The sequence below is a fragment of the Carassius auratus genome, chromosome 12 (assembly GCF_003368295.1).
Source record: "Carassius auratus strain Wakin chromosome 12, ASM336829v1, whole genome shotgun sequence".
Lineage (NCBI taxonomy): Eukaryota > Metazoa > Chordata > Actinopteri > Cypriniformes > Cyprinidae > Carassius > Carassius auratus.
Genome location: NC_039254.1, coordinates 14,968,544 through 14,995,760, shown reverse-complemented (window position 1 = coordinate 14,995,760; position 27,217 = coordinate 14,968,544). Strand labels below are relative to the sequence as shown.

Genomic DNA, 27,217 nt, shown 5'->3' with positions numbered 1-27,217 from the left:
TATTTAAGTACATGTACTTTTGTGTAATTTTAAACGAATAATTCTCCCATAATGCACTTCGCTTGGATGGCAGATGGAATGGCGCCTTTACCGGAGGAGGTGGAACTGTAATTCACAACCATAACATTCATTTCAAGGTCTTGTTCTCACCGTGCATATTAAATATTTGCCTCATTTTATTGGGAAGATCACAGTCCGTGTATGATGGCTCCGTTCAGTTTGATGTCAGTCGGTGCTAATCTTTTGGTAAAGTCTTTGGGTTTGTTCTCGAGTGCATCTGTTGTGAGGTGAGCATGCTTCAAGTTTAAGGTTATTGATGCATGACTGGTTTATTAGTTAATATATCATATCTAATGCATTTTATTTTAACAACATCTTTAAATGCAACTACAATAGAGACAGCTATACGTTCATATTTTCACATCTGAAAACACACTAACGTTTTGTATATATGACAAAGCTGCACTAGCTCAATTGCTAAAGTTATAATGTAACTTTTTTTGTAAGGTGTAAAAAAAATGTTTTCTTTTTTTTTTTTAACTTGTTTTTACGAATAATTAGTCCATAACATCCATGACAATTTTTGTACAGTGACAGTTATTTGCAATTGTAGGTGTTCATGTGTAGCTCCAGTGTTAAAGAGTTTTAGCACCACAACTGGGGGTCCACCCAAAAGACCCCTGACCGCATACATGAGGTATGTGAAAGAGATGCATCCCACCATCAGCAGCCAAAATCCAGGTATCCGCTTCAGTCTTCCGCTTCCATTTCTGGTTTGTTTTGAAACAAGATAACGAACAATTTGTTTTGTTCAGGAGTCAAAAATGTGGATATTGTCCGAAAGTTAGCACAGCAGTGGAAAGTTCTGACTCCTGAACAGAAGCAGGTAAGTTCTTGCTTCAAGTATGTGTGTGTTCATATGTTTAGTGTGTTTTGAGTAAATGTTGTACATATACATGCATCCAGGGAACAGTTTAAGTTTGCTGTAGATAAAAAAAAAAAAAAAAAAAAAAAAAACACCAATCAATATTTATAGGGATTTTTTTTATCTAGGGCTGTGTTTTGACAGATTTGACAGATCTAGTTATTTAAATGTGATTGTATATATTATGTACAGAAATACACTTGTATATCGTTGTGTACAGTGATGTACATTTTACATAAAGTTTTTAATGATATATTTACATTTTACATTTTATTTTTGGATGATCTGCTCCTTCACTGTTATATGGGCCACCCTGCTCTTTAGTTATTGTTATTGACATTGGCCATTTAATAATTCCTCAGTCATCCACTAATTTGAGCTATATCACTTGTGCAGCCATTTCAGGATGCATCTTCAGCATCCAGGGAGCAATATAAGCTTGCTCTGGAGAAATACAAAGCCCAACTGACTCCTGCACAAACTGCTGCTCTTGCAGTAGAAAAACGACAAAAAGTAGCCAAAAGAAAAGCACTTAGGAGAAAGAAGGTGAGTTTTGCCTTCCATTAAGTAAGTACTACACTGACCCACCAATGAGACACTTAACACTGACTAAATATAAATTTCTTCTTCAGAAATGAAGTATTTTAATTACCTTTATAGTAAAGGAACATTGTACTTCACTTGTAGGAGCTGAACAGTCTTGGCAAACCGAAACGTCCCAGGAGCGCCTTCAATATCTTCATGTCAGAGCACTTTGAGGAGGCGAAAGGAACTAATATGCAGGTGAAAATGGACTACTTCTACATTTTCAAGGTTCAGGTTTTATACAGTATGCAAACATTTCTGCATCTTAAATCTAGTTAACTCTGCTAACTTAAAAAACGAGGGGTCAGTAAGAAAATTAGTCTCTTATCCTCATCAGGGCTGTATTTGTTTAATAACATCACATTATTACACATAACATTATTACAATTGAAAAAGTGTTAATGTATTTTGAATGTAATTTATTCCTGTGAAGGCAAAGGGGAATTCTCTGCATCATTTCTCCAGTTTTTCAGTCTTACATGATCCTTGAGAATTTATTCTGATTTGCTACTGAAGAAACATTTTCTAACTGCTTTGTTTTCTTGTGAAACCTTGGTACTTTTTTCAAGATTCTTTGATGAATAGAAAGTTCAGAATAACTGCATTTCTTCTGTTTATTGAACCTTTTGTAACATAAATATCTTTTCAAATAATGTATTTGAAATTCACAGTTTAACCAAAGGTACTACAGACCATTAAAACTTAAAAACATTTGTGTAATATGCAATTGAAGTATTTAACACTATATTTATTGGTTGCAAACAGTTGGTTGAATGTAATTTTAATTTTTTTCCAGACAAAGATGAAGTCTCTGAGAGACGACTGGGAGCGTTTCAGTAAAACACAGAAACAAGTGAGTTTTTCCTTGAGCATCAAACGTAACTCACACTACGGCTCTGTTCCATCATCCTGTGAGCTGCCTGCTGTCTTCTGCTGATTTCAAAACACCACAAGTATTATCTCTGTGAATCATAAATAACACTTACAATTAGTTATGCCATGGTGAGGACATATTAGGTTAGTGATGTTTAGGATTGCATCACAGGATTTAAAAGGAACTGTATGTAGGATCGACACCGAGTGGTTGAACTAGGTGTTGCAGTCCAAATTCAAAATATTGGAGAGGGTTTTTTTCACCTGACCCCTCCTCAGACTTGACACACACACACGCAGGTTTCCAGATTGACATTTTCCACCAACTGGCAACCCGTGGTGCTGAAATACATTTGGGTAAACTGGCAGTGGGTGGGTTTCACAAAGCAAATAAGAGAACGACATTCCGGCCTGGAACGCACATTTTCAAAGGAGAAGAACTGACTGAAGCATTGTTTTCCAGATAAACGACTATGTTAACTTTTCTAGCATTTCTTAAATATCTGGAAACATCATATGGTATTTTTATGCTTCAGTGGAGTCAAAAACTTATATAATGCACCTTTAGCAGTAGCTCTTAACATCTTTCCCTTTCTTTCAACAAAATGAATGCTTGAAAATGGTGGGTTCATTATTATTCTAAATGAAAAACAACAGCAATAAAAAAAGTACATTGACAAACTCACTTAATCGTAGAACAAGATGTGTGACATACAGAGCACTGCACGGCATGCAGACAAATATATATTTATTAGGGTAGCGACTACATTAATTTAATTGTTCCTATACTAATTAATTCCCTCAATTTTGATTAAAAAACAATCGCTACGAGATGGACATGATTTAATAAACTGAGCAAACAAGCCTTTTGGTGTTTGTCAAGTAATGCCATTTGTGTGTGGCCGAACACCGCTACTGGGGAATTTCTACTCCGTTAGCTTATAAATATAAAACAATACAACATTATAAAGCAATTGAAAGATTGCTATGTTTTGCAGCGGATCCATTATCTGACTTATGTCTCTTCTTTATTTTCAGATGTACATTCAGCTGGCAGAGGACGACCGAGTCCGTTACAAGAATGAAATCAAATCGTGGGAGGAGCACATGATAGAGATTGGAAGGGAAGACCTTGTTCGGAGAAAGGAGAGGAGAGCCATCAAAGCCAAAACCACTAATGGCATAAAGAAGAAATCCAAAGTAACAGTGGTAAAGGCAAAAGCACCAAAAAAGAAGACTGGAACAGCAGTGAAAAAGACTGTGAAGAGCACCAAGAAGTGAATCGATCTATGTGACTGTTAGACAGAGTGTGTTGTACAAAGGCTAGTACCGTCCTCAAAAAGCCTGTGCTTTCTGTTACTATAGCTGCATTTATAGTGCGCAAAGCATGAAGGCTTTACAACTGTGAAGAGTCCTTCATGATGTCTCATCTTTTCAATAAATCCCTTTTTGCTGGTTTCATCTACTCTCTGTATCATGTAAACTATAGTTTAGATCCGGATTACTTTTTATAGTACTTGAATTGCTTTTAAGCTACTCAAGAACTCAGTGTTTCTTGGCTGGCTATGAAACGTAAGACTGACATCAGTTTCCATTTGCTTCTTAGAATGAGTTTGTGTATCATGCAAGAGGATGCCATGTTTTGTATAATGACTTTACTTAAAAAATAAACATTAAGATTTTCTATAAAAGCAACAGGAGCTATTTACAAAAGAATGCTACACAACTTCATCAAAACATTTAACATTTCATAAGTGTGCTAAGGTTAGAGATATTGTACATCCCAAAATGAAAAATTAGTCATTTACTTGACCTCACTCACACATCAAACCTGTATGACTTTCTTGATCCTGTATAAAACAGATTCAGATATTTTAAAGAATGTCTGAGCTGCTCTTTTCCATAATCTCCAAATGGGCAAATGTACATATAATTATATGGAGGGAAAATGTCTTGAATATTTTTCAAAATTTCTCTCTTATAACATGAAAAGTGAGTAAATGACCATTTTCATGTTTAGGTGAACTATCCCTTTAAATACAAATCAAAAGGCTTTTTTACATTCAAAGGTTTAAGATGAATACTATCTTATAATGCAATTTTCAACTCAGAACATGAAACCTCAATTTTTTTTACATTTAAAATCGGTTATTTACAATATAGTTTTAAAGAGTGGGGTAAAATCAGGACTTTGAAGCCGATCTGGGATCAGATGGCAGTTTGGCTTCTTGCAGCAAAGTCTCAAAATCAGGTGAACACACCAGTTTGTGTGTGATGTTTCCAAGCACAGTCATGTCGCCGGTCAGGCCCTCCGACATCCGCACACAGACTAGTTGCTGCAGATACAAAAATGATTATATTTCATGAAACACACTTCTTGTAAATGAGATGCACAGTCCATTTGTTTCTTCATCAGAATAGATTTTGAAAAATGTAGCATTACGTCACTTGGATCCTCTGCAGTGAATGGGTGCCGTCAAAACGCAGTCAATCCAAACCGCTGATAAAAATATCACAATATAATCATAATCAACAAGACTCCAGTCCATCAATTAATGTCTTGTAAAGCGGAAAAGCTGCTTTTTTAACTGTCACTTCTGGCCAAAATAAAAAATGATTTAAATATAACAAAATAACTGATTAACTGGAGTGGTGTGAATTGCTTGTGGATTATTGTGATGTTTTTATCAGCTTTTTGGACTCAATCTGATGGCACCCATTCATTGCAGAGACTGGTAAGCAAATGATGTAATGCTAAATCTCCTCAAATCTGTTATTCTGGATGACCTGATGGTGTGTACATTTTCAACAAATTTTCAATTTTTTTGTGAACAATTACTTAATGATAAATAAAACAAATCCAGTTGACCTTAATATTGGGCTCTGCTAAAATATCTTACCAGAATGCTACCATAAAGCCCAAATCCCTCTTACTTAATTTCTTCCATGGAACACAAAAGGATTGTATAATTACATTGTTTAAAAAGGCTGAAAAAAAGCATCATAAAAGTGATCCATATGACCACTTGTGTTATATAGTTGTATGACAACCTTTAAGATATGTACTTTTTGACATTTTGGAGATTGACAGGCCCAGTTGTCATCTATTCTATCATATGTTAAAGTTGAAAAAAGGAGAGAAAAAAAGAATAGCAATCAAATAATCTGTTATAAACATACTGAAACTAGATGAAAGCTGATGAGAAGAATAAAATAATATTTGCATATTCTTGCATTATGATTTGACTTTCCATTATGATTTATTGTAGTAATATAAACTTGTCATACAGATATTTTTGTTTGTGTCTGTTTATTATTATGTTTGCACAACTGATACTTTTATTTTTAATTTTGCTACACTGCATCTATTAAAAAGGTCAATGTGTTAACTCACCTGTAGGAAAGAGAAGGCCGCTCCCTCTGAGACATCTAATGTAACATTTCCCATGACCAGCTGAACTTTACCAGATTTTCTAATCTGCAGTTTTCCAATCAGACCCTCTGAGAAGTCTGACAGCACAGGTACAGGGGCTTTATCAGGCTGATCCTGAAGAATGATATCACAACAGCATTAAAATCCTTAAAGAGGGTACTGTAGATGATATGAAATGTTTATAAACATATGTGGTTGGCTTTCAAATGCTCATTTCATGAGGAAATAAACTACTTGATCTTCATAATTAAGAGTACTATAAAATCATATTATAAAATTCAGCAGCAAAAACAACTTGTGTAATTTACAGCAGAAAAAAAAGTTCAATATTCACAATAAAGGTCTTTGCACACAAAGTTTGAAATTTTTGCAAGTAAAAAAAAAATGAAAACATCCTCATGTTGTGTCTTAAGTTTACACACTACCTCCAAAACTTTCGTCCACTAAAAAAAGAAATAAGGTTCATGTTGCATTTTCGCATCTAAGCATTTTGATAGGAAAGGATGATGAATACGAAAAAACACATACGAAAATTTCGGACTTAAGGTCTTTGCACACAGAGTCAGAAATTTTTGCTTTGGTTTTTCCGTTTTTCTGTATTCATCATCCTTTCCTATCAAAATGCATACTACGAATGCAAAAACGCAGAAAATCTAATCTTATCCGAATTGTTTTATGACGGATGAAAGTTTTGGAGGCAGTATGTGAACATGATTGACACAAAGTGAGGTCGCATTTATTTTTCAACATGCTAAAATTTCAGACAGAAATTTCGGACTCAATGTGCAAAGACCTTTATGCTACGTTAACATGACAATGATGTATTAAACACAGAAAAATTGTACCCTTGCGTTTTTAAAAAGTTTTACGTATAGACAATGTTTTTGAAATGATTTGCGTTTACACAAATCTGCGATACTGCCAAAAATGCTGTATTGCGTATTCCAGGCCAGTAGCTGGGACTGTCAACTTATTAGTAAACAATACCTGTAAGGAAATGACGATTATATGTTAAATATGATGCGTCTCCGTTGTTGGTTGTAATATTGGTGAATTAAATCCACACTTTGCTGAAGAAGCGTTAGCAAACTCTTGAGCAGCAACAACAGTACCATGTACTCCCCCATTGTGGTGTATGTTTGTTCGTGCTTGGCTTTTTAAAATCGACATGTACTGTGCATGTCTACATACCTAACATGTACTAGTACGCACACACATGACGTAAACATTTTCAAAGATTTCTGTATTGGGTATTTACACGGAAATGATAACGGTGGCACTAGCATCTTCAAAAACTTGCACTTTGAACTCCCGTTTTCAGAAATATGCGTTTTCAGTCCTCAAAACGCCGCTGTAGTTTTTTTTTTTGGCTAAAAATGTTCTCATGTTCTCACAAAATTATGTATACAACAATACAGTAAATATATGATATCTTTAAGGCATTGTATGGAATATAAACTCACCAGAGCTTTCATTTGTGAAGAGCGCTTATCTTGGGTCTTGCCTTCCTTTCTGGGTTTCTCTGGGCTCGAGGTTTTAGGTTGACCAGGTAAGATATCAGGAAGTTGAATAAACAGTAGTTCTTCCTTATCCGAAACACTCAGCTGTTGGAACAGTTCTCCAACCGTTGGTTGCTGCGGACATGCAGACATGTGCCTCACTGGCACAGGGTATTTCTGCTCTGCTTTGGCTGATTTAAGTGCATTATCAGATGCTGTATCTTCTTTAACTGCAAAAAATGCCTTTGATTCAGTTACTTGTTTAATGTAAACAGAAAAAAACTAGCAGCAAAACAAGCTAAATAAAAATTACTGTTAGCATAAACTGTAACTTACATGAACTAGCTGCATCTGTTGACAGGAAGTTGCATGACTGATAGAGTGGGAGTATGATTGGTCTTTGCTTGGGATCATTTTTTAATCCAGGGTCATCCAAAAACTGCTCAATTAAACCAGGAAAAAGCATTAAAATCCTTCTGATTAACTTTCAAGACTTCATGCAATTTGTCAAATGATAAAGGGTCACTGAGGCGTACATCATCTCGTTGGAGTTTTTGTAAAATTTCATTATCATCATCCTCTGCGTTTTTCTTTTCCCTTTTAATGCATTTTGTGACGAGGGCAGGATCACAATCACTCAGGTTAGAACCGCTCCAATGACCTGCGAGATCAAAAACACACCCACGAATGTTGACTTGTTGAAATTTGATTTGATATTTCATATTTATTGTACCCCCATGAGTCAGCAGTAAGTGCAAATTTATTTATATTTTTAGCACTTTTTACAATACACATATCTTCATGCTGGGTGATATTGTACTCTAGTTGGATATAAAAATTAGTGCTATGAAACTATTAATCGTGATTAATCGCATACAAAAAAGTTTTTGTTTACATAATATATGTGTGCATACTGAGTATATTTATTATGTAAATATAAATACAAATACATGCATGTACAGTACAGACCAAAAGTTTGGACACACCTTCTCATTCAAAGAGTTTTCTTTATTTTCGTGACTATGTAATTGTAGAGTCACACTGAAGGCATCAAGGGCTATTTGACCAAGAAGGAGAGTGATGGGGTGCTGCGCCAGATGACCTGTCCTCCACAGTCACCGGACCTGAACCCAATCCAGATGGTTTTGGGGTGAGCTGGACCGCAGACAGAAGGCAAAAGAGCCAACAAGTGCTAAGCATCTCTCGGGGAACTCCTTCAAGACTGTTGAAGACCATTTCAGGTGACTACCTCTTGAAGCTCATCAAGAGAAGCCAAGAGTGTACAAAGCAGTAATCAAAGCAAAAGGTGGCTACTTTGAAGAACCTACAATATGACATATTTTCAGTTGTTTCACACTATTTTGTTATGTATATAATTCCATATATAATTCCACATGTGTTAATTCATAGTTTTGATGCCTTCAGTGTGAATCTACAATTTTCATAGTCATTAAAAAATAAAGAAAACTCTTTGAATGAGAAGGTGTGTCCAAACTTTTAATCTGTACTGTATATATTTAAGAAAAATATGTTAGGTTTCTATATTAAATATACCGGTAATATAATAATGTCCAATCACTACATTCTTTAAAAATGTGCTTTACCTAGCTTCCTGTAGGTGTCTGCTGGACCCTGCTCAAAGATGGAGTGAGACTGAATGGTCTGAGGTTTTTCTCGTCGCCGTCTCTCTCTTTGTCTGTCTTCCCTCTCTCTTCTCTCTTTCTTTGGTGCAGTGTGCGTCTCCTTCTGTAACCTCCAGAAAACAAGGGATATATATGACAAAGCCACCTAGTTATGTATCTTTTTTTTTTTAGATAAGAGCTGACGATGATGTGTTAGTCTGAAATTAATCTCCGGTATTTATACTTTAGGACAAAAGGGATTTGAATTATTTATTATGTATTAGTGAGCTGATTAGAAAAATGTGTTTGTATCTGTAATTAAAAATGTTAATGGAATGTGAATGTGGTGTTTAGGATGAGGTACAAAATACTTACTCATCTTTAGTTTTGCGGACAGAGTGAATATTTGGTACAAAAGTTTTCTGTAGGGGGAAAAATAATAAATTGAATATGCAAAATCTTAACTATATTATTGCACAGCTGTATATATAAAGTTGGATAAAGTTACTGTGTAACCATGAATTGATGGAAAGCTTATTCATTCAGCTTATATATATTATGAATAAATACTGACTTGACTTTTAATATCTTGGTGTTTTAAACAAAGTTGAGAGCATTTGTTACTGAACCACTGACGAAAGTGCAACCTTTTTGTATCCACCCAGGGTCAGATCTCTGGAGCGCAGGGAGGTCAGTCTGCCTGGTGGGGGTGGATTCAGTGAGATTCGGCCTGGTGGGAGAGCTCTACCCAGAGAAAAAGAAGTTCTGAGAGTGTCAGATGAGCTCGCTTCTGCATCCCCATCCACATCTCCATGTTCACACATCCTGTCCAAACCCAGAAACACTAACTGAGAACACCGACTCTAATCGATTTGTTTGGGGCATCTTACGCTATTTCTCAGACTTATACAACGGCAAAACGAGCCTCGGAGAGTGTTATGCGTGTTAAAACAGACGCTCGCTCATTCAAACACAACTGCTGCTGCGCGCTCAGTCAAGAAGCGCGCGCCTCCATTTTGTTAGCAACCTAAGCTATCAAAACAAAGACTTTATTACCGTTAAATGCCGTTTGCACCATCGCATTTGGAAATGCGTAGAATGATTATGGTAATACAACTGTCTTTAATACATAAAACTGAAATTAAAAATCGTACGTACTTGAAATTTGTATAAACACCTTAAGTTATTTCTGTTAAATTCCTCCAGCTGAGCTGACAGCTACATCCTCGCAAAAGCATCATGGGTCACGTGATCCGGATTTACAAAAAAGTCACAGAAGAATTTATATTATATTATATAAAGGTGTATGTACACTATAGGCAGAACTATGAACATGTGAACATAATTTACACTATTGCAATGGACAGTAAAGTGCATAGAAAATATTCCAGTGCGCCAGTTACTTATCATAACTAAACAAATTATATTATATTATATTATATTATATTATATTATATTATATTATATTATATTATATTAGATTAGATTCAACTTTATTGTCACTGCACATGTAGGTACAAGGCAACGAAATGCAGTTAGCATATATTATATACTAATGTAAATTGATCACGTTAATTAATATTATATAATTATATAATATTTATATTCTATACTGTATGAAATAAACTATAATGTTATATTATATTATATATGTATATTATATTGGTTATATATGTTTATAATGAAATTCATTATAAAAGTATATAGTATTTAAAACAATAGTGTGTACACACACTAATTGTTTTGTTATTGAAATCTTTGTTATTAATCATTTTATGAAATCACCACGCATCAAATCATGCTTGAGTAATTCTCCGTTCCAATGGTACAACTTAAAAAAAAAAGAAAAAGAAAGAAAGAAAAAAACAGTATTAGGCTACAATAGCTTATAGGAATTATCTATTATATATGTATATATATAAAATAAAACAATATAACGATAACCAAATATTAACATAAAAACGTTAAAATGTAAAAAAAAAAAAAAAAAGTTGTATATATATATATATATATATATATATATATATATATATATATATATATATATATATATATATATATATATATATATATATATATATAAAGTATTCTGTATTTGTATACAATGGCCGTGTCTCAAAACTCAGATCGTGAGCTGCTTACCTAGACATAAACCACAGGCCTTTTGGGGGCATCATATGCTGACTCCTAAAACCAACGGGCCAAAAATGGTGTTTAGAAGACACCATAAGTTTTGTGACAGACCCATTCCATCCACCCTTCCCCCGGCTCATATTGAACAAAGGGCGGCGCTCTGCTTCTGCCTGCCCTCACTTTATAGTCCTCCGGTCAGTGTAAGTCACACACAGAGCCCGTGGCCGCAATGACTAGCGCTCGCTCTCCGCGGGAATGATCTGATCTGACGGCTGCGGAGAGTCAGCGGTGCTCTGTGAAGTCATGGCCGCTCAGTGTGAACCCTTAAGCGGATACTTACAGCAGTCCGACCCGGGCTCCAACAGCGAGCGCAGCGCTGATTCCCCTCTGCCCGTGTCAGAGGATGACTCCAGCGGACCCACGGCGCCTCCGGACCCCGAGTGGACCGAGGAGAGGTTTCGAGTGGACCGGAAAAAGCTGGAAATCATGCTATTAGGTAAAACTGTTTCCATGACAACTATCACCAATTTTTTAGTTTAAAAAGTTTGAAAGAAACAAACAAACACTCTGCAAGTAAAGTAGTCAGAGTTTACTACTCAAAATGCACAACTGCTGTTAATCATTGTTTTATTTAAATGAACAGACACTGTGACTGTGATGTAAAATCTAATGCATTGCTTCCAGCATCTGCAGATCCAGTTATGTTACTCTTCTTTTGTTTAACTCCTGTGTGATTCCATGGCCATTTTTGTTTTCAGACATTCGTTTAAATAAATAGTAGGCCCTAATTAAAATTATATGAATTTAGAAATTCAAGATTTAGAAAAGCAAGTAGTTGAGGCTCCATTGTTCAGTTTACATGCATAGCTTCCAACTGTTTTAAAGAAAGTTTGTATATTTTGGAAATGGATATAACTATCTGTCATTTAAACATATTTAAGGATTTATTTTTCAAATTATTGGTTGTAGGCTATAGTTTTCTGCTTTTTTATTATATACGCTTGGAAAATAGGCTAACTACTTATTCCAAAATATTATTGAATATAATATAATATATATATATATATATATATATATATATATATATATATATATATATATATATATATATATATATATATATATATATATATATATGTGTGTGTGTGTGTGTGTGTGTGTGTGTGTGTGTGTGTGTGCGTGTGTGTGTGTGTGTGTGTGTGTGTGTTTTATTTCGGTGTTCTGATATTCAGGTATTTAGTGTAAAATCCCAATTTTGTTTTGTTGTAAGGAAGAGAAATGTGCTGTATTCTTTCAGAGTATGTGTGTAGTGACCAGCTCAACAAATAGAGGGCAGTGTTATCGCATTTCTGCTTTTGACATTAGCCTTGAGTGTTGTGTTTTCCTCAATCTCCTTTTGGGACAATGAGTTTTTGGCTTTTGATTCACTTAATAAAATAGGACTGAGCAAAGAAAATGTCGCATTGGTTTAAAGTAGAGGCACAAATCATTCATAAATGCCTCCCTGTCCTTTGATCTGTTGTAATTTAGTTTTTCAACTAGTGAATTTATCAAGAAGTTGATAAAAATCGACAAGGACTTCTCATTCTCCCGGCTCTTTAGGGATGGTAAAACGCTTTGAAGCTCTCTGCTGTAATACTTTGTCCATGTCGGGTCATGCTTTCCATGTTGTTTCATGATTCTGAGCGAGTTCAGAAAGGGAATCATCATCATCATCATCATCATCCTACAGTCACAAAGTCTCTAAGTTCAGTTCACCACAGCAATCCTTCCAGCTGAGGTCATTCAGCATCTCCTTGGTTTTAGAGTGTATTTGATCAATCTTCTTGCTGAAGGAATGCTATTAGGATTGGGATTTTCCTAGAAGACAGTATTCAAGACAGAGAAGCTTGTTTAAATTATGAGATATATTTTCCAAATGAAATGATAGGAATTCAGCTTTACCCAGTTTGATATCAGTATCAGTAAAACTAGAATTACAAACACGACTTTGTGTCACATATCCAAACCAACCATTCTATGATACATATAAGTAGAAAAAAAGCACTTTTATTTTGAGAGGGAAAAATATTTAAGTTTTTCTTTGACTATACATTCTATTATGTCATATTGTGCAATTTTGTCAATGGATGCATAATTCATTGGCAGCTCTTACAAGATTAAGTGTTGTTTGTAATGTTTTTCTTAAAGAATGACTTAAACGTTGTTTATCATAAGAGCAATGTTCACATATTTAAAGTTGCAGGTGACCGTCTTGTTTGAAATGTTAATGTCACAGGTGTTCGCTCCAAAAGTACTTAGTCCATCAGATATAACGACAACCGTTAAACAGCATTCAAAACTGCTTTTATGGGGGTTATTATACCTCTTGAATGGCAACAACTATAAATCATTTCATTTTATAACTATTTTAGCTGGCTCATGTTGGAGGAATGGCTCACTGTCATTATGGAATTCTCTAAAATCAGTAATGAATCACGCAGAGGAGGCCTGAAATTGTTTTCTGTCCCAGATGTGTATTAATTTTTACATTTGTGTAGATTATGTCGAGCAGGAATGTGTTGAGACCAAGATGAATTGTGAGCTGTGTCTGTTTAATCTTATGTTCACTGCACCGGTGTCAAAATGATATACATGCTTCCGTGCCTGAGGATCAGCACCCATATAATGAAATACAGTATACATTCTGTTGAAGATCTAGTGAGCTGCCTACATATAAGCAGCATTTTAATTACAAAAAATCAATTGGTCATTGTTAAAGATAAATAGTAGCTACAACTGAACCTTCTTTATACATAAGATTTTTTGGTAGCACTTTATTTTACAATCCTGTTCCTCATGCACATACTATGTACTTATTATGGTATTTGCAATAAGTATGTAATAACTAGGTACTAGCCCTGAACCTACCCCAAAACCTAACACTACCCCATGTAGTTACCTTGTATTACCAGAACTTTCTTAGATAAATACACTGTAAGTATACTATAAGTACATGTAAGTACACGTACAGTAAAATAAAGTGCAACTGATTTTTTAGCTGATTCTTGTAACATCCTGCTTAATTTACGCTGAGACCAAATGGCAAAAAGACTCATGGAAACAATCAAGATGGATTCAGAGTTGGGAGCAGTCAACCCAATTGTTCACGCTGTAATGTAGGAATGCAGTGGTGACGCTGAAAGCCGTCTTCATGGGTCAAGAGAACTGTTTAGCAGTCACTGACTGCGTATTTTGGAGATTGTTTATTATTACAATTTCTTGACTTTATAGATAGAGTTTGCACAATAAAGGAGTAGTTCTCTCTGTCCAGTCTACATCAAGGACTTTGGGTTTTTCCAAATTTCCAAAGCTCAGACTGTTTTGCATTACGTGTCTTAGATGAGATGGAAACGGTTTCTCTTCCAAAATTTTGGCAAGAGATTTACAAAAGTACCCTTGCAAAAGACATTCCCAAACAAGTTTACATGACAGCTCACAGAGTCAACGTCTTTGATCAGTCAGACTCGGGCACTTTGAGAGTCCAAACAGGAAGGGATCAAATGCCTTGTTTAACAAGCATAACTCTTATCACAGATGGGACTGATCCATTCTGGGGAGCCCAAACATAATATTGTTGCTGCCTAGTGATTTTGTAAAACACTTCAGTTTTTATAGCATGTTTATAATGTGGGAATTTTAGGTGAGCTGTTTCTCCGAGACATTAGCTTTTGGGTTTGGCTTTAGAGTTATTTTTCCCATTTTAAAGACTTCTGTTTACTAGGACTATCATTTATTTACTATGTATCCTTGCTTACTAAATTCCTAGTAAACTGAGACATTAAAGTGGCCTTCTATTTATGGAAATACAAAGAGTACATTCTGAAACTGCATGTGTGTTAAGTGTATTTTGGCTAGCTGTGTTCTGGTATGTTTGTGCGTGTGCTTGGCTGAGGCCTGGTTAAAAAGTTCATCTTTTTGTTGTCTGTTTGATGAAAGTATAGAGACAGGAAGTGAGTCCGATGAGGAATGTGCTTGGGGCTAACTGTCCTCTGGATGGAGGCCTAGGGAAACACAGTTCTCTTTAGCTTTCAGAGGGTAAACGTGGCATTTTCCCCCAGAACTACTGCTGAGGTCAATTGCTTGTAGCCTTGATTTTTACGTTCATAGCGGTACGGAGTTTTAAGCATGTCTGACAGACAAAGAAACTCAGCTGGCACGTAGCAAGCCTAATACAATGCAAAAGGCCAATAACCGTTGAAAAGACTGGAAATCAGTCTGTAAAAGGTGGTAGAATCAAGTATATTGGGACCATTCAGGAAATCCTGGTTTGTGTTGTTCGGGTCTGAGAGACCCTTGAGAGATGGTGGGCGGAAGAGTCCCAATGCTCATAACACATAATTCACTGCAGCTGTTGGAGAGTCTCTGTTTTTAAAAAATGCTGGCGTGGACCAGAGACTTTGTTATGACAAGGAAAAGAACGAGCCATTACACTACAGCTACTAACTCAGCTCATCTGAGTCGAAAACCAAATGGTTGTTTTTCAAGGCAATCAAACCTGTAAATGTGGTCACATTTTGTTTATAGGCATGCCTGTTTTGTTGAGTAGACAAAAAATATTTTATGCATTGGCATTGACATTATATACAAAAGTAATCAGTAATTACATTTCCTAGTTCGTGTTTAGGGGATCTCTCAGTTCATTTAAAACAATTTTGTAGAATCCACCCAAGAGTTTCTCAGTAGAATGAATAATGTCATTGGCATTTTAATTTTAATACATAGATTGTGCTTAAAAATGTGCACACTTTAAGGTTTAAGTTATAGGATGATTTTTGTTTTCCAGTATTTCTGCTTTTCCCTGATATTGGCAAAAAGCAGCATTTAGGCTTACTGCAGGGTTCAATGGCATGGAAGAGAAGTTACATTAAACATCCCGTATGGTTACATTCAGACATGCAGTGGGAGATAGTTTTAATCTCTACTTTAAAATTCATGTCGTTTTTATTATTCGTGCTATTTTTCACATTTGAATGCAATTTATATAGCATCAAAGTAAAAATGTCATTGTGTTACCAAAATGTAGAAAAGGCTAAAATTCTTTAAAAAAAACTACAAGACAGTGTGACCGTTTTTGAAGTGGCAAGTTATCAATAAACGGGACTCTGAGCATATTTTGAAAATGTTTTTGAATGTAATGATTATACCACTTAACATTAATGCATTAAAGTTACAGATCTATATTTTACATACATCCAAGTGAATCTGGTTGTCATAAAGAAAAAAAATAAAGGGACGGGGCTTCGTTATATCCATCAGTTAGTCTCAGTCTCAGACATCCCGCCCACGGACCGTTGGCTGAACATATAATACTGGCACACAAAACTAGGAACACTTTGGGAGTTTTGAAGTCGTCATCTGATTGGTTGAATAATACAGGATTTGCGTGTGTACCACATTCTTTAGTGTTCCATCACTAAACAAAGATGCTGTGATGCAAACCCCCCTCATGAAAGGAGAAAGTCAGTGTGTTTACAACTGTGACTATATCCCCTTTCACACATACAGACTTTACTGGTAAATTACCATTGAGAGATCATGTTTGAACAGGACCTTTTGGATTTTTTCAGAAGTTTGGATTGATGCTGTGTGTGAAGGCAAATGTTTTGTTGATCTAATGATGTCATCATTAGCTAAATTGCCTGTGCATATTACTTTACCTTCTGAGTCTTACCAAGTGTGCATCAGAGTCCGAGTTGTTATCACATTCACTTGAACCATTCCACATTTCACTACAACCGAACTCAGAGCATCTCCTTCAGGTAGTCACGGGTTTGGTACTCCGGTGTGCTTCCGGGTCCACATGACAGCTTCCACATTAATATCTTTTCATACAAACCACGGCCTGTTTAGGACTAAGGTGCCAGTGTCGAACACACTCTAAATGATCTAAAACATTCATTTCGAAAGTAGATAAATTGTAAACATAAAATTTTCACATGTACACTTACAATTATTTATTATATAGCCCCAAAGCAGATTACCCCCAGTATGTCTGGTTTTAAATGGGAGGCTCTTAAACTGCACACTCTTATTGATGGATCCTTATCCCGGCAAACAGAGCCAAGAAAGGCAGCTGCCGATAATGGTTTCTCAATACACTGTTGAGTCCAGCTTTTGGTGGATAGTGCTATGGTGATGGTATGTACCCTCCATCCACAGATAATCTGGAGAAAGCGTGCATTCTTCCAGACTGACTCGCATGTGAACAATGTGCCACAATCTGAAGCAAGCTTTGTTTATCATTTTTAATGGTTTCCGTTAACTCTCTTTACGGGTCAGAAACAAAGGATATCCGAGTTGATGAAAGGAAAAATCTTGTAAAAGTCAGTATGCGCCTGCCAAGTTCATGGAAGGGTAATCTTTGTAGTCTATTCATGTTGGTTTTATACTTTTTTGGGGAAATGTTTATTTCATTTTCAGTAATAGGTTAGATTTAAAACATTTTCTTCATGAGCAGAACTAATTTTTGCTCAGTTACTTAAAATTTTCTGCTTAGCATAAATAAGGTCCAATTACTCTAAAAATGTCAAATGGTGCAACCAATTAAAAGTGATAAACAGTATTTTCCTTGTACCTTGACTGAAAGTCATAAGTATTTTTATGTTAATACATATTTTTATTTATTTTCAAAGTATTATTTCAAATATATTTTAACGTTAAATTATCTTGAGGAGTTATTCCACCAGATATCTGAAAACTCTAGAAGAGTAAAATAAATTGGCTTCCATTATGTTGGTTACACCACACTGACTTTCACTTGGTAGACAACATTTTGTGAAATACAAAATTATATTTTAAAACAAAAATACTTTACCTTAGTAAGTCACAAAAAGTATATGTGTGCATGTATTATATATATATATATATATATATATATATATATATATATATATATATATATATATATATATATAGACAATACATGCACACATATACTTGTGTCAATTGGTCATTGTTAATGTGTCATTGTACGTCATTAATTGTTACAAACCTCTGTGCTCATGGTTTAATATGGTCTAGAAGCTTTAAAAAATGTGTAATTTGTGATACGTTTAACTTGCAACTGTTTATGCATGCAAAACCATCAAGACCATCAGTATTCTGCTATTTGCATTATGCAACATTTCCATGACATCAGTTTGAAAGATCATGATATTGTAGCCAACAGTTATGAGGTCAGCAAATCCAGTCGGAGCCTTGGACCTGGCAACATCACACATCTGTGCGATTGTTTGGCGGTTTCCAGGCAACAACAGGCCGTTGTTCCCGCAGAGGTCCATTGAACCAGTGTAATGACATATTTAATAGATAGGTTTTCCATCATAAGCAATTTAAAGTGCACAAATAAAAGATAGAGTCCCTCTGAAGCAAACTTGTGTCCAGTGCCAGAATTCCTAAAGAACTGAATGGGATCTCATTAATTCTCAGTTCATGCGTAACTCCCACCTGTAATTGAACTTATAACCTTTGTTTTTGCAGGCTTGAACTTTGACCATAAAGATTCCATTACCTTAGATCAGGGGTGCTAATAACATGTAATAATGTTAACAGTTGTGACAGAGCAGAATTAAACCACAGTATTTTTCTATTTCAGAATCTACTTAAGACTACTTAAGGTTTAGCAAGGAGGCATATTATACCTGGAGCTGTCTGTTAGGATTCCCATTCATTTGAATTAATGAGCATTCCTGAAAACTGACATGATAATAAATGAACATTGCTTATGTGGAGAATAAGTGTCCATAATCCATAACATTGCTTTTTTCAGTGAATATATAACATTTTACAAACTTATTAGATAATAGGGATTCTTTAAATGATGCATTTGTCCTATTGTTACATTTATTATATATTTATATATATTTATAATATCTTTATAAATGAGGATTTCCCCAAAATGTCATCTTTTTCATTCTGTACAGTGTTGTGATTCCTAAATTCTTACTAAGTATTTAAAATGATTATGAAAATGAAAATCATTAATTTATCTGCCATTGGCTGTAATTTTAAAATAATTATTGCCTCATTAATAATATCAGTGCATGCAGTTTTTTTTTTTTTTTTTTTCTTAGAGCATCTCTACGATTTCAGATTCATCCTTTAAATACAAACTGGAATAATTTGGTTTCTAGATGCATTGTCAGGTATCATAATACATCCTAATATAAGCTGACATAAGTGGAGGAAATGAACCAAGATGAGTGCTGTTTAGCTTTCCCTTAATGGTGTGAGATATTACATGAAGATTATGTTCTCTATAGAACACGAACCCATTTCTAAAAGCCTGCTCTCATAACGGTGTATGTAACCTGGTGGCCTTCTTTGCTTACAGTGAGGTTAACCGCCAACCTTGCATGAGAGGATGTTGGCAGCGCTGTGTTCTTTAACTTTGCACTCTGCTCCGAAGGGAAGAAATCTAGTCACAAAGAACACATTTGGGCCACTGAAGCTTTTGGGGAAGCGTTCCCTGAACACAGCCCATCTTGGAAAAGAATGAATGTTTTACCTGTGCCAACAATTCATAGATATGTTTTTATATTCACTGTATGTGATGACGGACAAAGTCTTGACATTTATCTGTAGAGCTGAGCATTTTGTTGATTTATTCTTATGTTCCATAAGGCTTTGGCTTATGTTGGCACGCTGCGCTAAGCAGTAAGACACTAAGTGCCAAGTAAAAATCATGTCAACTACAAAAAAATATCTGTCTTTGAAGCTATTATACAGAAGTTGGCGTGAAGAGCCTGACCTCCCAAGTGTAGTTATGATGAAAAATGCGCTAAATGTACCTTTCTGAGGACAAACCCATTATGTGTGGTAAAATCACAGTAACTCACTGCCTTGTGTGGCTTACTGCTGTTATAAAATGGCAATGAAAGCTATAGATAGTTTTCAGAGTTGTTTTTGTGTGCAATATCAAACAGTGAGAGAACAGACCACCCTTGTCATTGTTACATGGCGCCAACACATCAAATGTTTTGAGCAACATGGAGTTAAATGGTCAAATTCTGTTCATATTTTTTTTTTTTTTTTAGAAGGTTATGGTGTTTATGAAAAGTTTCCCGAGGTCTTTCCACAGTCTCATAAATCCATTAGAGTATGTTTGGGTTTGTTTCTTGGCCAATCACAGAAAAATGAGTAATTCTGTTTTCTCTCTGAACGTAGTTAATTTGTAGAGTTCAGTTTTTTTTCTCAGGGCTTCCAGAGGTTCCTCCACTGGATAGCATGTCTTAGCGGTAAAGCAGGACTAGTTTAGCCGGTGCCTGTGGTTTGAGCAATTTTTAGTCAATCTGCTCTGAAAAAAACTCTCCCTGTAATTCACTGGATATAAATAAACATGTCACATTTGCCTGGATTACAGCAGACACACATTTTAAAGCTTGGCCCGACAAGACCATGCCTGCATCTCTAAGTCTAGGTCACGTTCCTGATCTGGAGAAATCTGAACCAAAATAGTTGTAGACATCTGTCCACAACTGTATTTTGTGGTTTTGAAGTCTTTAAACAACATCCAAATTTGCTGAACAAGTCATGGTTTTGTATTTTATTGATTCATTTAAATCATACGTTCTTGGAAAACCAAACACGCATGTCAGTTTACTTGTCTAATGTGGGTTACGTTTACATTTTCACATTTAACAGATGCTTTTATGCAAAACCGTGAATTTAGTGTACATGTCGATTTGTGGAGAATCTGATTCACTTGCCGTTGGTAGTCCCTTGATCTACAATAGGCTTTCCCAAATCAGCTGATGATAAGCTAATAATTAAACTGAATATACAATTAAAATAAATCTGGCTAGTGGCTGCACAACGGATTGTAATAAAAATCAAATCTAAAATATATTATATAAATTATATAAATTTAAATTTTTATATTTATATCAAGTCTAGTTAAAACATCAAAATAAGGACTCAAATGTTAAACACTTGTGTGTCGTGTGACCATTTGCAAACCATGAACATGCAAATGTGACAATAAATTATTGAAATATTAACTGGGTTACTTTAAGTTACGCTAGATGGGGTTCAAATCAGCCCACAGCTGTACCCACTGCACCACACAGTCTACATTAAAAAGATACACTTCATTTAAACCTTCTAAATGTAGGATCACAAAATGTATTACAATACTGCATAAACCTTTAAAAAGTTGAATGCATAAATTTTTCTACAGAGACGACTTGCTGCAAATGGACAGGAAAATGACCCGCGCCCTGCCTAAATTGCACAGACATTTTTCCACCCAAGGCCACGTGGAAGAATGTGTTGATATGAATTGCTGATTTTGTTAATATGCCAGCATAAGTGATTCCTGATGTTACGCTTTTTCTGAAATGTCCCATTCTTCTCCGCAGCTGCCACGGAGGGGCGAGTCAACGGAGGTGAGGACTTCTTTCAAAAGGTAAGGAAAACCACATTGCTTTGGCAGCCGCATGCAGCGGTCGAAAATAGGTTAGCATCATGTTGCATGTATAATTATTTCTGCTGAAGGACATACTGCAATTAGTACTGCACGATACAGCAGTGCAACAGCTTTGCGGTTCTCAAGCCTCAAAGTTCTACCATTGCGGTAATAGAATAAATATGGGACTTTTATAACTAGCATTGTATAATATGCCCAGTGTGTATTTGCTCAGCATAATTTCAATCAAAATGATGTGCTCGGCAACATAAAGAACTCACTTTTTCTCATTTGTGTTTTTGCAAATATTGTGCCTGTTACAGTTTAGAATATGAATTTCAAGAGGAAATGGCAGCACTTTCTTGTTCAAATATAAAATAAGCATATTTAGAAAACTTATTTCAGTTTTCTATGAAGATTTTACTGCCCCTAAGTCTTTGAACGGTAGTGTTCCTTTGGTGCTGAATTATTACCTTTTATTAATTATTATATTAATTAATTAAATATTAATTATTAAATATTACTATTTTATTCTTAATCGAAAACAAACAAACAAAAAAATCTAAAATTACATGAGTGATAAATGTGGTGCTTAACTTCATTTACTTGGCAATGCTAAAATCCCCGTTAAAATCTGCATCATAAAATGGAAAAATAATAGCATTCAAACTGATTTTTGCAAAAGTTGGCAGAATGTTCGTGCAAAAGTGTGAAGTGTGTGATAAATCACATTTACTTCGAGAGCCTATCAGTGACTCGTGACACAACAGCTTTTCCTGAAGGATACTCAGAACAGGTCTCCTGTACGTTTATGGCCCCGCCAAAACAAGCACACTTGGCGTATTTGGATTCAGTGGGGTAGAACAGTCTTTGGGGCGAACACTTGCTGGCCTAATTGGCAGGCTGTGAATAAATACAGACTGGAGAAGCCAGACAGCGCGGGGCAGGAATGATATTCAGCACCTGAATCAAAGCATGCTGGCCTTCAAAATAAACACACTCGCACTCGCAGGCAAGTCGATATTGGTAAGAATTACAGTCCATGTCAAAGTTCCATTTGTTTTAACCTGTAAGGTGTGGGAAAATAATCAGACCCAGTTAAGAGAGCTTGGAAAGTGCCTGTTCTGGAAGATATGGCTGGCTGCACCGTGAGCCTTGGGCTGCCACAAATTTGGGCAGTCGCAGCTGCAGCAAAGCTCCAGGAACGCCAGTTCCTGATTTTCAAACAAACACAAGCTACCATATCACGAACAGTTAACAATGACCATTTCTCAAACGACACCCTAAATGTGGATTTATAGCCTCACGGACTTTGCTCGCGTGCATCCATGAAGTCCATGCTTCCATATACACACACGCACAAAATGGAGTAGGATATAATTTGAAACTATTTTCACTCAGAAACTGCTAGTACATTTCACAAATAATTACAAATAATTGGCATGTTATGTGGAATTACATCCAAAAATTAAAATTTGCTGATAATGTACTAACCCCCAGATGTAGATGAGTTTGTTAAATTGTTACTTCATCAGAAAAAAATGATGAGAAAGCATTTTATAACTAAAGCGCTTAAATTTTATTCGGAAACAATTATTTGAAGATATGTTCAGTTACATTACATCAACACACAGCTTTTCGCTTCATGTGTCGACTGGGATTATTTATCACATTACTTGTGGATTATTTTATCAGCTGTTTGAACGGTCTCGCTCAGACGGCACCCATTCACTGCAGATAATCCATTGGTGATGAAGAGATGTAATGCTAAATTTCGGAAAACTCATCTAAATCTTGGACAACCTGAGGGAGAGTACATGTTCAGCAAATTGTATTTTTTTGGTGAACTATTTCTTTAAATGTTTAATTTTGAAGTAAAAAGAATTAAATCTTGTAAAACTCCAATAATTTTTATTTACAGATTACAATGTAGGCCATCCAATTGTCAGAAGAACCATGTACGCATCTTTCTTCTGCAAACTTCTGCTCATGCGCCAAAGTGTAGACTTTTAGACCGGCCATGTTTTGCATCTGTATAAGGGGATATTAAAAATTAAGGATGTTGTGATAGTTCTTCTGTGAAATAACACAGTGTATCTCCTAAGGAACCTTGTAAATTTGATCAGCAGATAAGAGTGGTATTTTTATGCTCATGTCAACATACTTGTGCTGAAAACAAATACTTTATCTAAACACACTATGTAAGAATGTGAAATTCAGCCTGCACCCAGAGACACAAATGGATTCATGGAAAATGACCTCAGAAATTATCTCACAACAACAAACCATTAAAAGAAAAGTTTCTTAAAAATGGTATAAAAGGGACTTCTTTTAAAGGAATCTTTTGACTGTGATGAAAATATTTCTGCCAACTTAGCATCCCACGCCCCAAGAGCATGTCTTTGGTAGAGTGATACCAGTCCGCTAAAATTGCGTGTGTTTTCATTAACAACATTGCGTTCCTGTCTATCATGGCTGCTGCGTTTTCGTGTCTGCGCCACCGGGTATTCCGTGATTCTGCACAATGATGGGATTCAGCCCTCTTTCCTTAGTCGTTTCCCTCACGCTGAGAGCTCTGATCAGGTAACAGCGAAACCTCAGGAAACCTCGCCTCATCTCTCTGAAAGAATGCAGCAATGTTAACTAGTTTTTTAAGAGAATATTGGCTTAGCTACTCAAACTGCTATCTAAATACTCGTTTTGTAGACTGTTCTAGGTGCCAGCTAGTTTTGCTTTTGTTGCTTTGTGCTTTTTCAGTATTGAATGAAAGAATGGCTCATTGATTTCTTTTATTGTTTGTACTTAGGGTTGGTGGGGGGAAAAAATTGAACGCTACCTGATGTTACCTTAAACATTTTTTTGTTGGTTTAAACTTAGCTCAGTGGTAGAGCATTGCGTTGGCAGCGCAAAAGGTTGTGGGTTCGATTCCCAAGGAACAAATGTTAAAGGGTTAGTTCACCGAAAAATGAAAATTATGTCATTATGACACTAGAACAAGTCAATCTTTTGTTCGTTATCTGGCTCGGCTCAGTGTTCATCTTCAGTTCTCTCTTCACATCAGTTCAGTCAGTGTACTGTTTGAGTACATGAATTACTCCGGGATATTGGTTTGTTTTAACTCAGCCACATTAAAAAAAGTTGACAGCTCAAGTCATTTGTGGATTAATGCGTATTGGAGACGTGAACCGTTTTAAACGATTCAGTTCGATTTGCTGAACTGGCTCGAGAAGATCCTGTTACATCGAATGATTCGTTCGCGAACCGGATATCCCTACACTGTTGTGTTTTGAACTCTCTCACAAAAGACAATGATGAATAAAGTCGTAGTTTTTGCTATTTTTGGACCAAAATGTATTTGATGCTTCAAAAAATTCTAACCGACCCTCTGATGTCACATGGACTACTTTGAAGATGTTTTTCTTACCTTTCTGGACATGGACAGTATACCGTACACACAGCTTCAATGGAGGGACTGAGAGCTCTCGGACTAAATCTAAAATATCTTAAACTGTGTCCCGAAGATAAACAGAGGTCTCACGAGTTTGGAACGACATGAGGGTGAGTTATTAATGACATAATTTTCATTTTTCAGTGAACTAACCCTTTAAGTAAATTAATGTTAGTCCGAATGCACTTTAATATCGCTTTGGACATTAATTTTAAACTAATTTATTTAGATTGATCTTGTGATGTTAAATAATATTTTTGACTTGAATAAAAATGTATATATTTTGATTTTAAAACACAGATATAAAAATGACCTATTGACATATAATCAAAAAATCCCAACAAACAAGCACAGCTGCAAATAAGCATTTTTTTTTTTTTTTGCAGATTTTAATTCGCAGTAACACTTTTTATTAGAAAAACAAAACTGCTATTGTTTTTTTTAAGCCCTAGAAAATACTGTAAGTTCCATATTTAGGGCCTAGAATATCATAGAGGCTCTTTTAATTTGGTTAAGTAAGCAATCACGTACACACCTCTCTCAACACTCACAATGGCATAGTAATTTGCTAATGAACAATCAGAAGACATTATCGATGTTTACAGCAGTGCTCTGACACCATCCACCCTAGCACTGTGGCGACACAGGCTTGCGTGAGAAAATGTAAACATCTGTGTTTTAGTATAGTTAGATTATTTATTTTAGGCAAATGAAACAATGAAATTAATAGATAAATGTTTGTCTGGTCTTGCATGATGCAGTTTTTCATCTCTGGTATGGATTACCGTCATTGCTAACTCATTTTATAAACTCTTCTCTGCCCCTTCAAACCCTCAGTTGTTTATAGAATGAAGATGGATTGTAAACTGTTGTAAAGTTATTTGTCAACAGGCTGATGTGGAATTTTGGGAGGGAAATGAAAAGCAGGTGAATGATGGCTGGATCAACTATGGAAAGCCTTAACAAGAAGGGTGGGTGCAAAAAGTAAACATGGCACTTTTCTGTACAAAGACCTGTATTGTACTGTGTGCCATAATTTAATCTATTTCGTATTGGGCTTTTAAAAGTGTCTGAAATCTGAGCTCCCTCTGAGGTACATTTGATGTATTTTATGATTATTAAAGGAGTAATTTCCCAGAAATGAAAATTGTGTTATCATTCACTCATCCTGTCTTTCATAATAAATTTGTATGAATCTCTTTCTTCCATGGGAAGCCCCCCCCCCCCCCCCCCCCCCCGAAAAAAGTTATTTTTCATAATGTCCATGAGGCATATTTGTAGGGCATTTCAGAAGTTAATATCACCCTGGTTCCCCTGACAAAAAAAAGAAAAGAAAAATCTCACTTTTGGATTATTGTTGTTTTGCATGTTTTGTGTGAATGGTCTAAACGGGCTGTCCCTATTCTCCTAATGAGTAATGGGTGTTTTTTGGGCGTTACGTGCAATAAGCCAATCCCCTTTAAAAGCCAGTTGCGCCATGGTGGGTTCGCTATTTACATGGCGGAATGTAATTTTTTTATATATGTGTTTGTGTGCTGCTGCGTGTCATGTGTGAGTAAAAAGGAAAGTGTACATGTGTTGTGCACCCACTCATATTACTAACGCGCTCTTTAAATAACAAAGAAAAATTATTGTGCTAGACTTTAGACGAGGTTCGAGTTGGACTATGATGCAGTCTAATTTCAGTTCCTCAAGATAGCAACGCACCAACAATCCGCCTGAACAGACCTCTTTTTTAGACCAGCACTCCCATGGGCGCACAAATGGACGCAAATGCATTTGCTTTTTAAACAATGTGGCGGACGATGGGAAAACGAGAACTGCATTGAGCTGAAACTAGCATAAACACTTACGCCACACCTTGCGCTGCATTGCACTGGGTGTGTGATAGGACCCTTAGAATATTGTGCAAAAGTCTTTCATGATGATTCTATAATTGTTTTTTTTTGTTTTTTTTAGCTTGACGGCCTCTGGTCACCATTTATGTTCAATGCATGGAAAAGAGCAACGTTAACATTCGATAAAATATCTTTAAATTTGACTTACTTACTAATTTGCACGTGTGATGTTCTCACCCTTTCCTGATCCTTCCTGGTTTGTATTTCTCCTCGCTGCTGAATCCTTGTTTTTGTCTACGAGTCTGTGTTTTGCCTATTTATGTGACAAGATGTCATGATTTATAGAAAAACAAACACGATTCGTCAGTCGTGCAGGATGCCAATCTCAACGCTGCACAGGGTGAGCAACAACAT

The 27,217-nt window shown here is 35.8% G+C and overlaps 3 protein-coding genes across 4 annotated transcripts in view; 2 read left to right on the top strand and 1 right to left on the bottom strand.

Moving 5' to 3' along the window:
* Positions 1 to 46: 46 nt before the first annotated feature.
* Positions 47 to 3,848, top strand: LOC113111943 (transcription factor A, mitochondrial-like). The gene is made up of 8 exons (XM_026277212.1): positions 47 to 99; positions 188 to 287; positions 614 to 741; positions 816 to 886; positions 1,322 to 1,471; positions 1,613 to 1,708; positions 2,307 to 2,363; positions 3,422 to 3,848. Exons 2-8 carry the CDS (start codon positions 202 to 204, stop codon positions 3,662 to 3,664), a joined length of 831 nt encoding a protein of 276 aa, XP_026132997.1. The 5' UTR covers positions 47 to 99; positions 188 to 201; the 3' UTR covers positions 3,665 to 3,848.
* A 199-nt stretch (positions 3,849 to 4,047) lies between these two features.
* Positions 4,048 to 10,192, bottom strand: LOC113111940 (DNA-directed RNA polymerase III subunit RPC4-like). 2 transcript variants are annotated; one of them, XM_026277209.1, is made up of 9 exons: positions 10,096 to 10,192; positions 9,585 to 9,762; positions 9,313 to 9,359; positions 8,920 to 9,068; positions 7,852 to 7,976; positions 7,652 to 7,754; positions 7,280 to 7,545; positions 5,778 to 5,930; positions 4,048 to 4,719 (listed from the first exon to the last, which is right to left on the bottom strand). In XM_026277209.1, the coding sequence occupies exons 2-9, from the start codon at positions 9,759 to 9,761 to the stop codon at positions 4,567 to 4,569; spliced, it is 1,173 nt and encodes a 390-aa protein (XP_026132994.1). In that variant the 5' UTR covers position 9,762; positions 10,096 to 10,192; the 3' UTR covers positions 4,048 to 4,566. The 2 variants fall into 2 exon arrangements, with proteins under 2 accessions (XP_026132994.1, XP_026132995.1); XM_026277210.1 differs by having other exon boundaries at positions 10,115 to 10,186.
* A 1,024-nt stretch (positions 10,193 to 11,216) lies between these two features.
* The window catches only part of LOC113111939 (protein bicaudal C homolog 1-like), a 61,642-nt gene continuing 45,641 nt past the window's right edge, over positions 11,217 to 27,217 (top strand). Inside the window, exons 1-2 of the mRNA XM_026277208.1 lie at positions 11,217 to 11,566; positions 21,471 to 21,517. Of these exons, the coding sequence (XP_026132993.1) occupies positions 11,374 to 11,566; positions 21,471 to 21,517 (240 nt within the window). The 5' untranslated portion in view covers positions 11,217 to 11,373. The remainder of the gene's footprint in view (positions 11,567 to 21,470; positions 21,518 to 27,217) is intronic.

What these genes read in the sequence shown, in the direction of transcription:
- LOC113111943 (XM_026277212.1), top strand. Translation starts at nt 202, where the DNA reads ATGATGGCTCCGTTCAGTTTGATGTCAGTCGGTGCTAATCTTTTGGTA. An exon ending in CGAAAGGAACTAATATGCAG is followed by an intron (nt 1,709 to 2,306) that starts GTGAAAATGGAC and finishes ATTTTTTTCCAG; the next exon opens with ACAAAGATGAAGTCTCTGAG. An exon ending in TCAGTAAAACACAGAAACAA is followed by an intron (nt 2,364 to 3,421) that starts GTGAGTTTTTCC and finishes CTTTATTTTCAG; the next exon opens with ATGTACATTCAGCTGGCAGA.
- LOC113111940 (XM_026277209.1), bottom strand. Translation starts at nt 9,761, where the DNA reads ATGTGTGAACATGGAGATGTGGATGGGGATGCAGAAGCGAGCTCATCT. An exon ending in GTCCGCAAAACTAAAGATGA is followed by an intron (nt 9,069 to 9,312) that starts GTAAGTATTTTG and finishes TGTTTTCTGGAG; the next exon opens with GTTACAGAAGGAGACGCACA. An exon ending in AACAGATGCAGCTAGTTCAT is followed by an intron (nt 7,546 to 7,651) that starts GTAAGTTACAGT and finishes CATTTTTTGCAG; the next exon opens with TTAAAGAAGATACAGCATCT.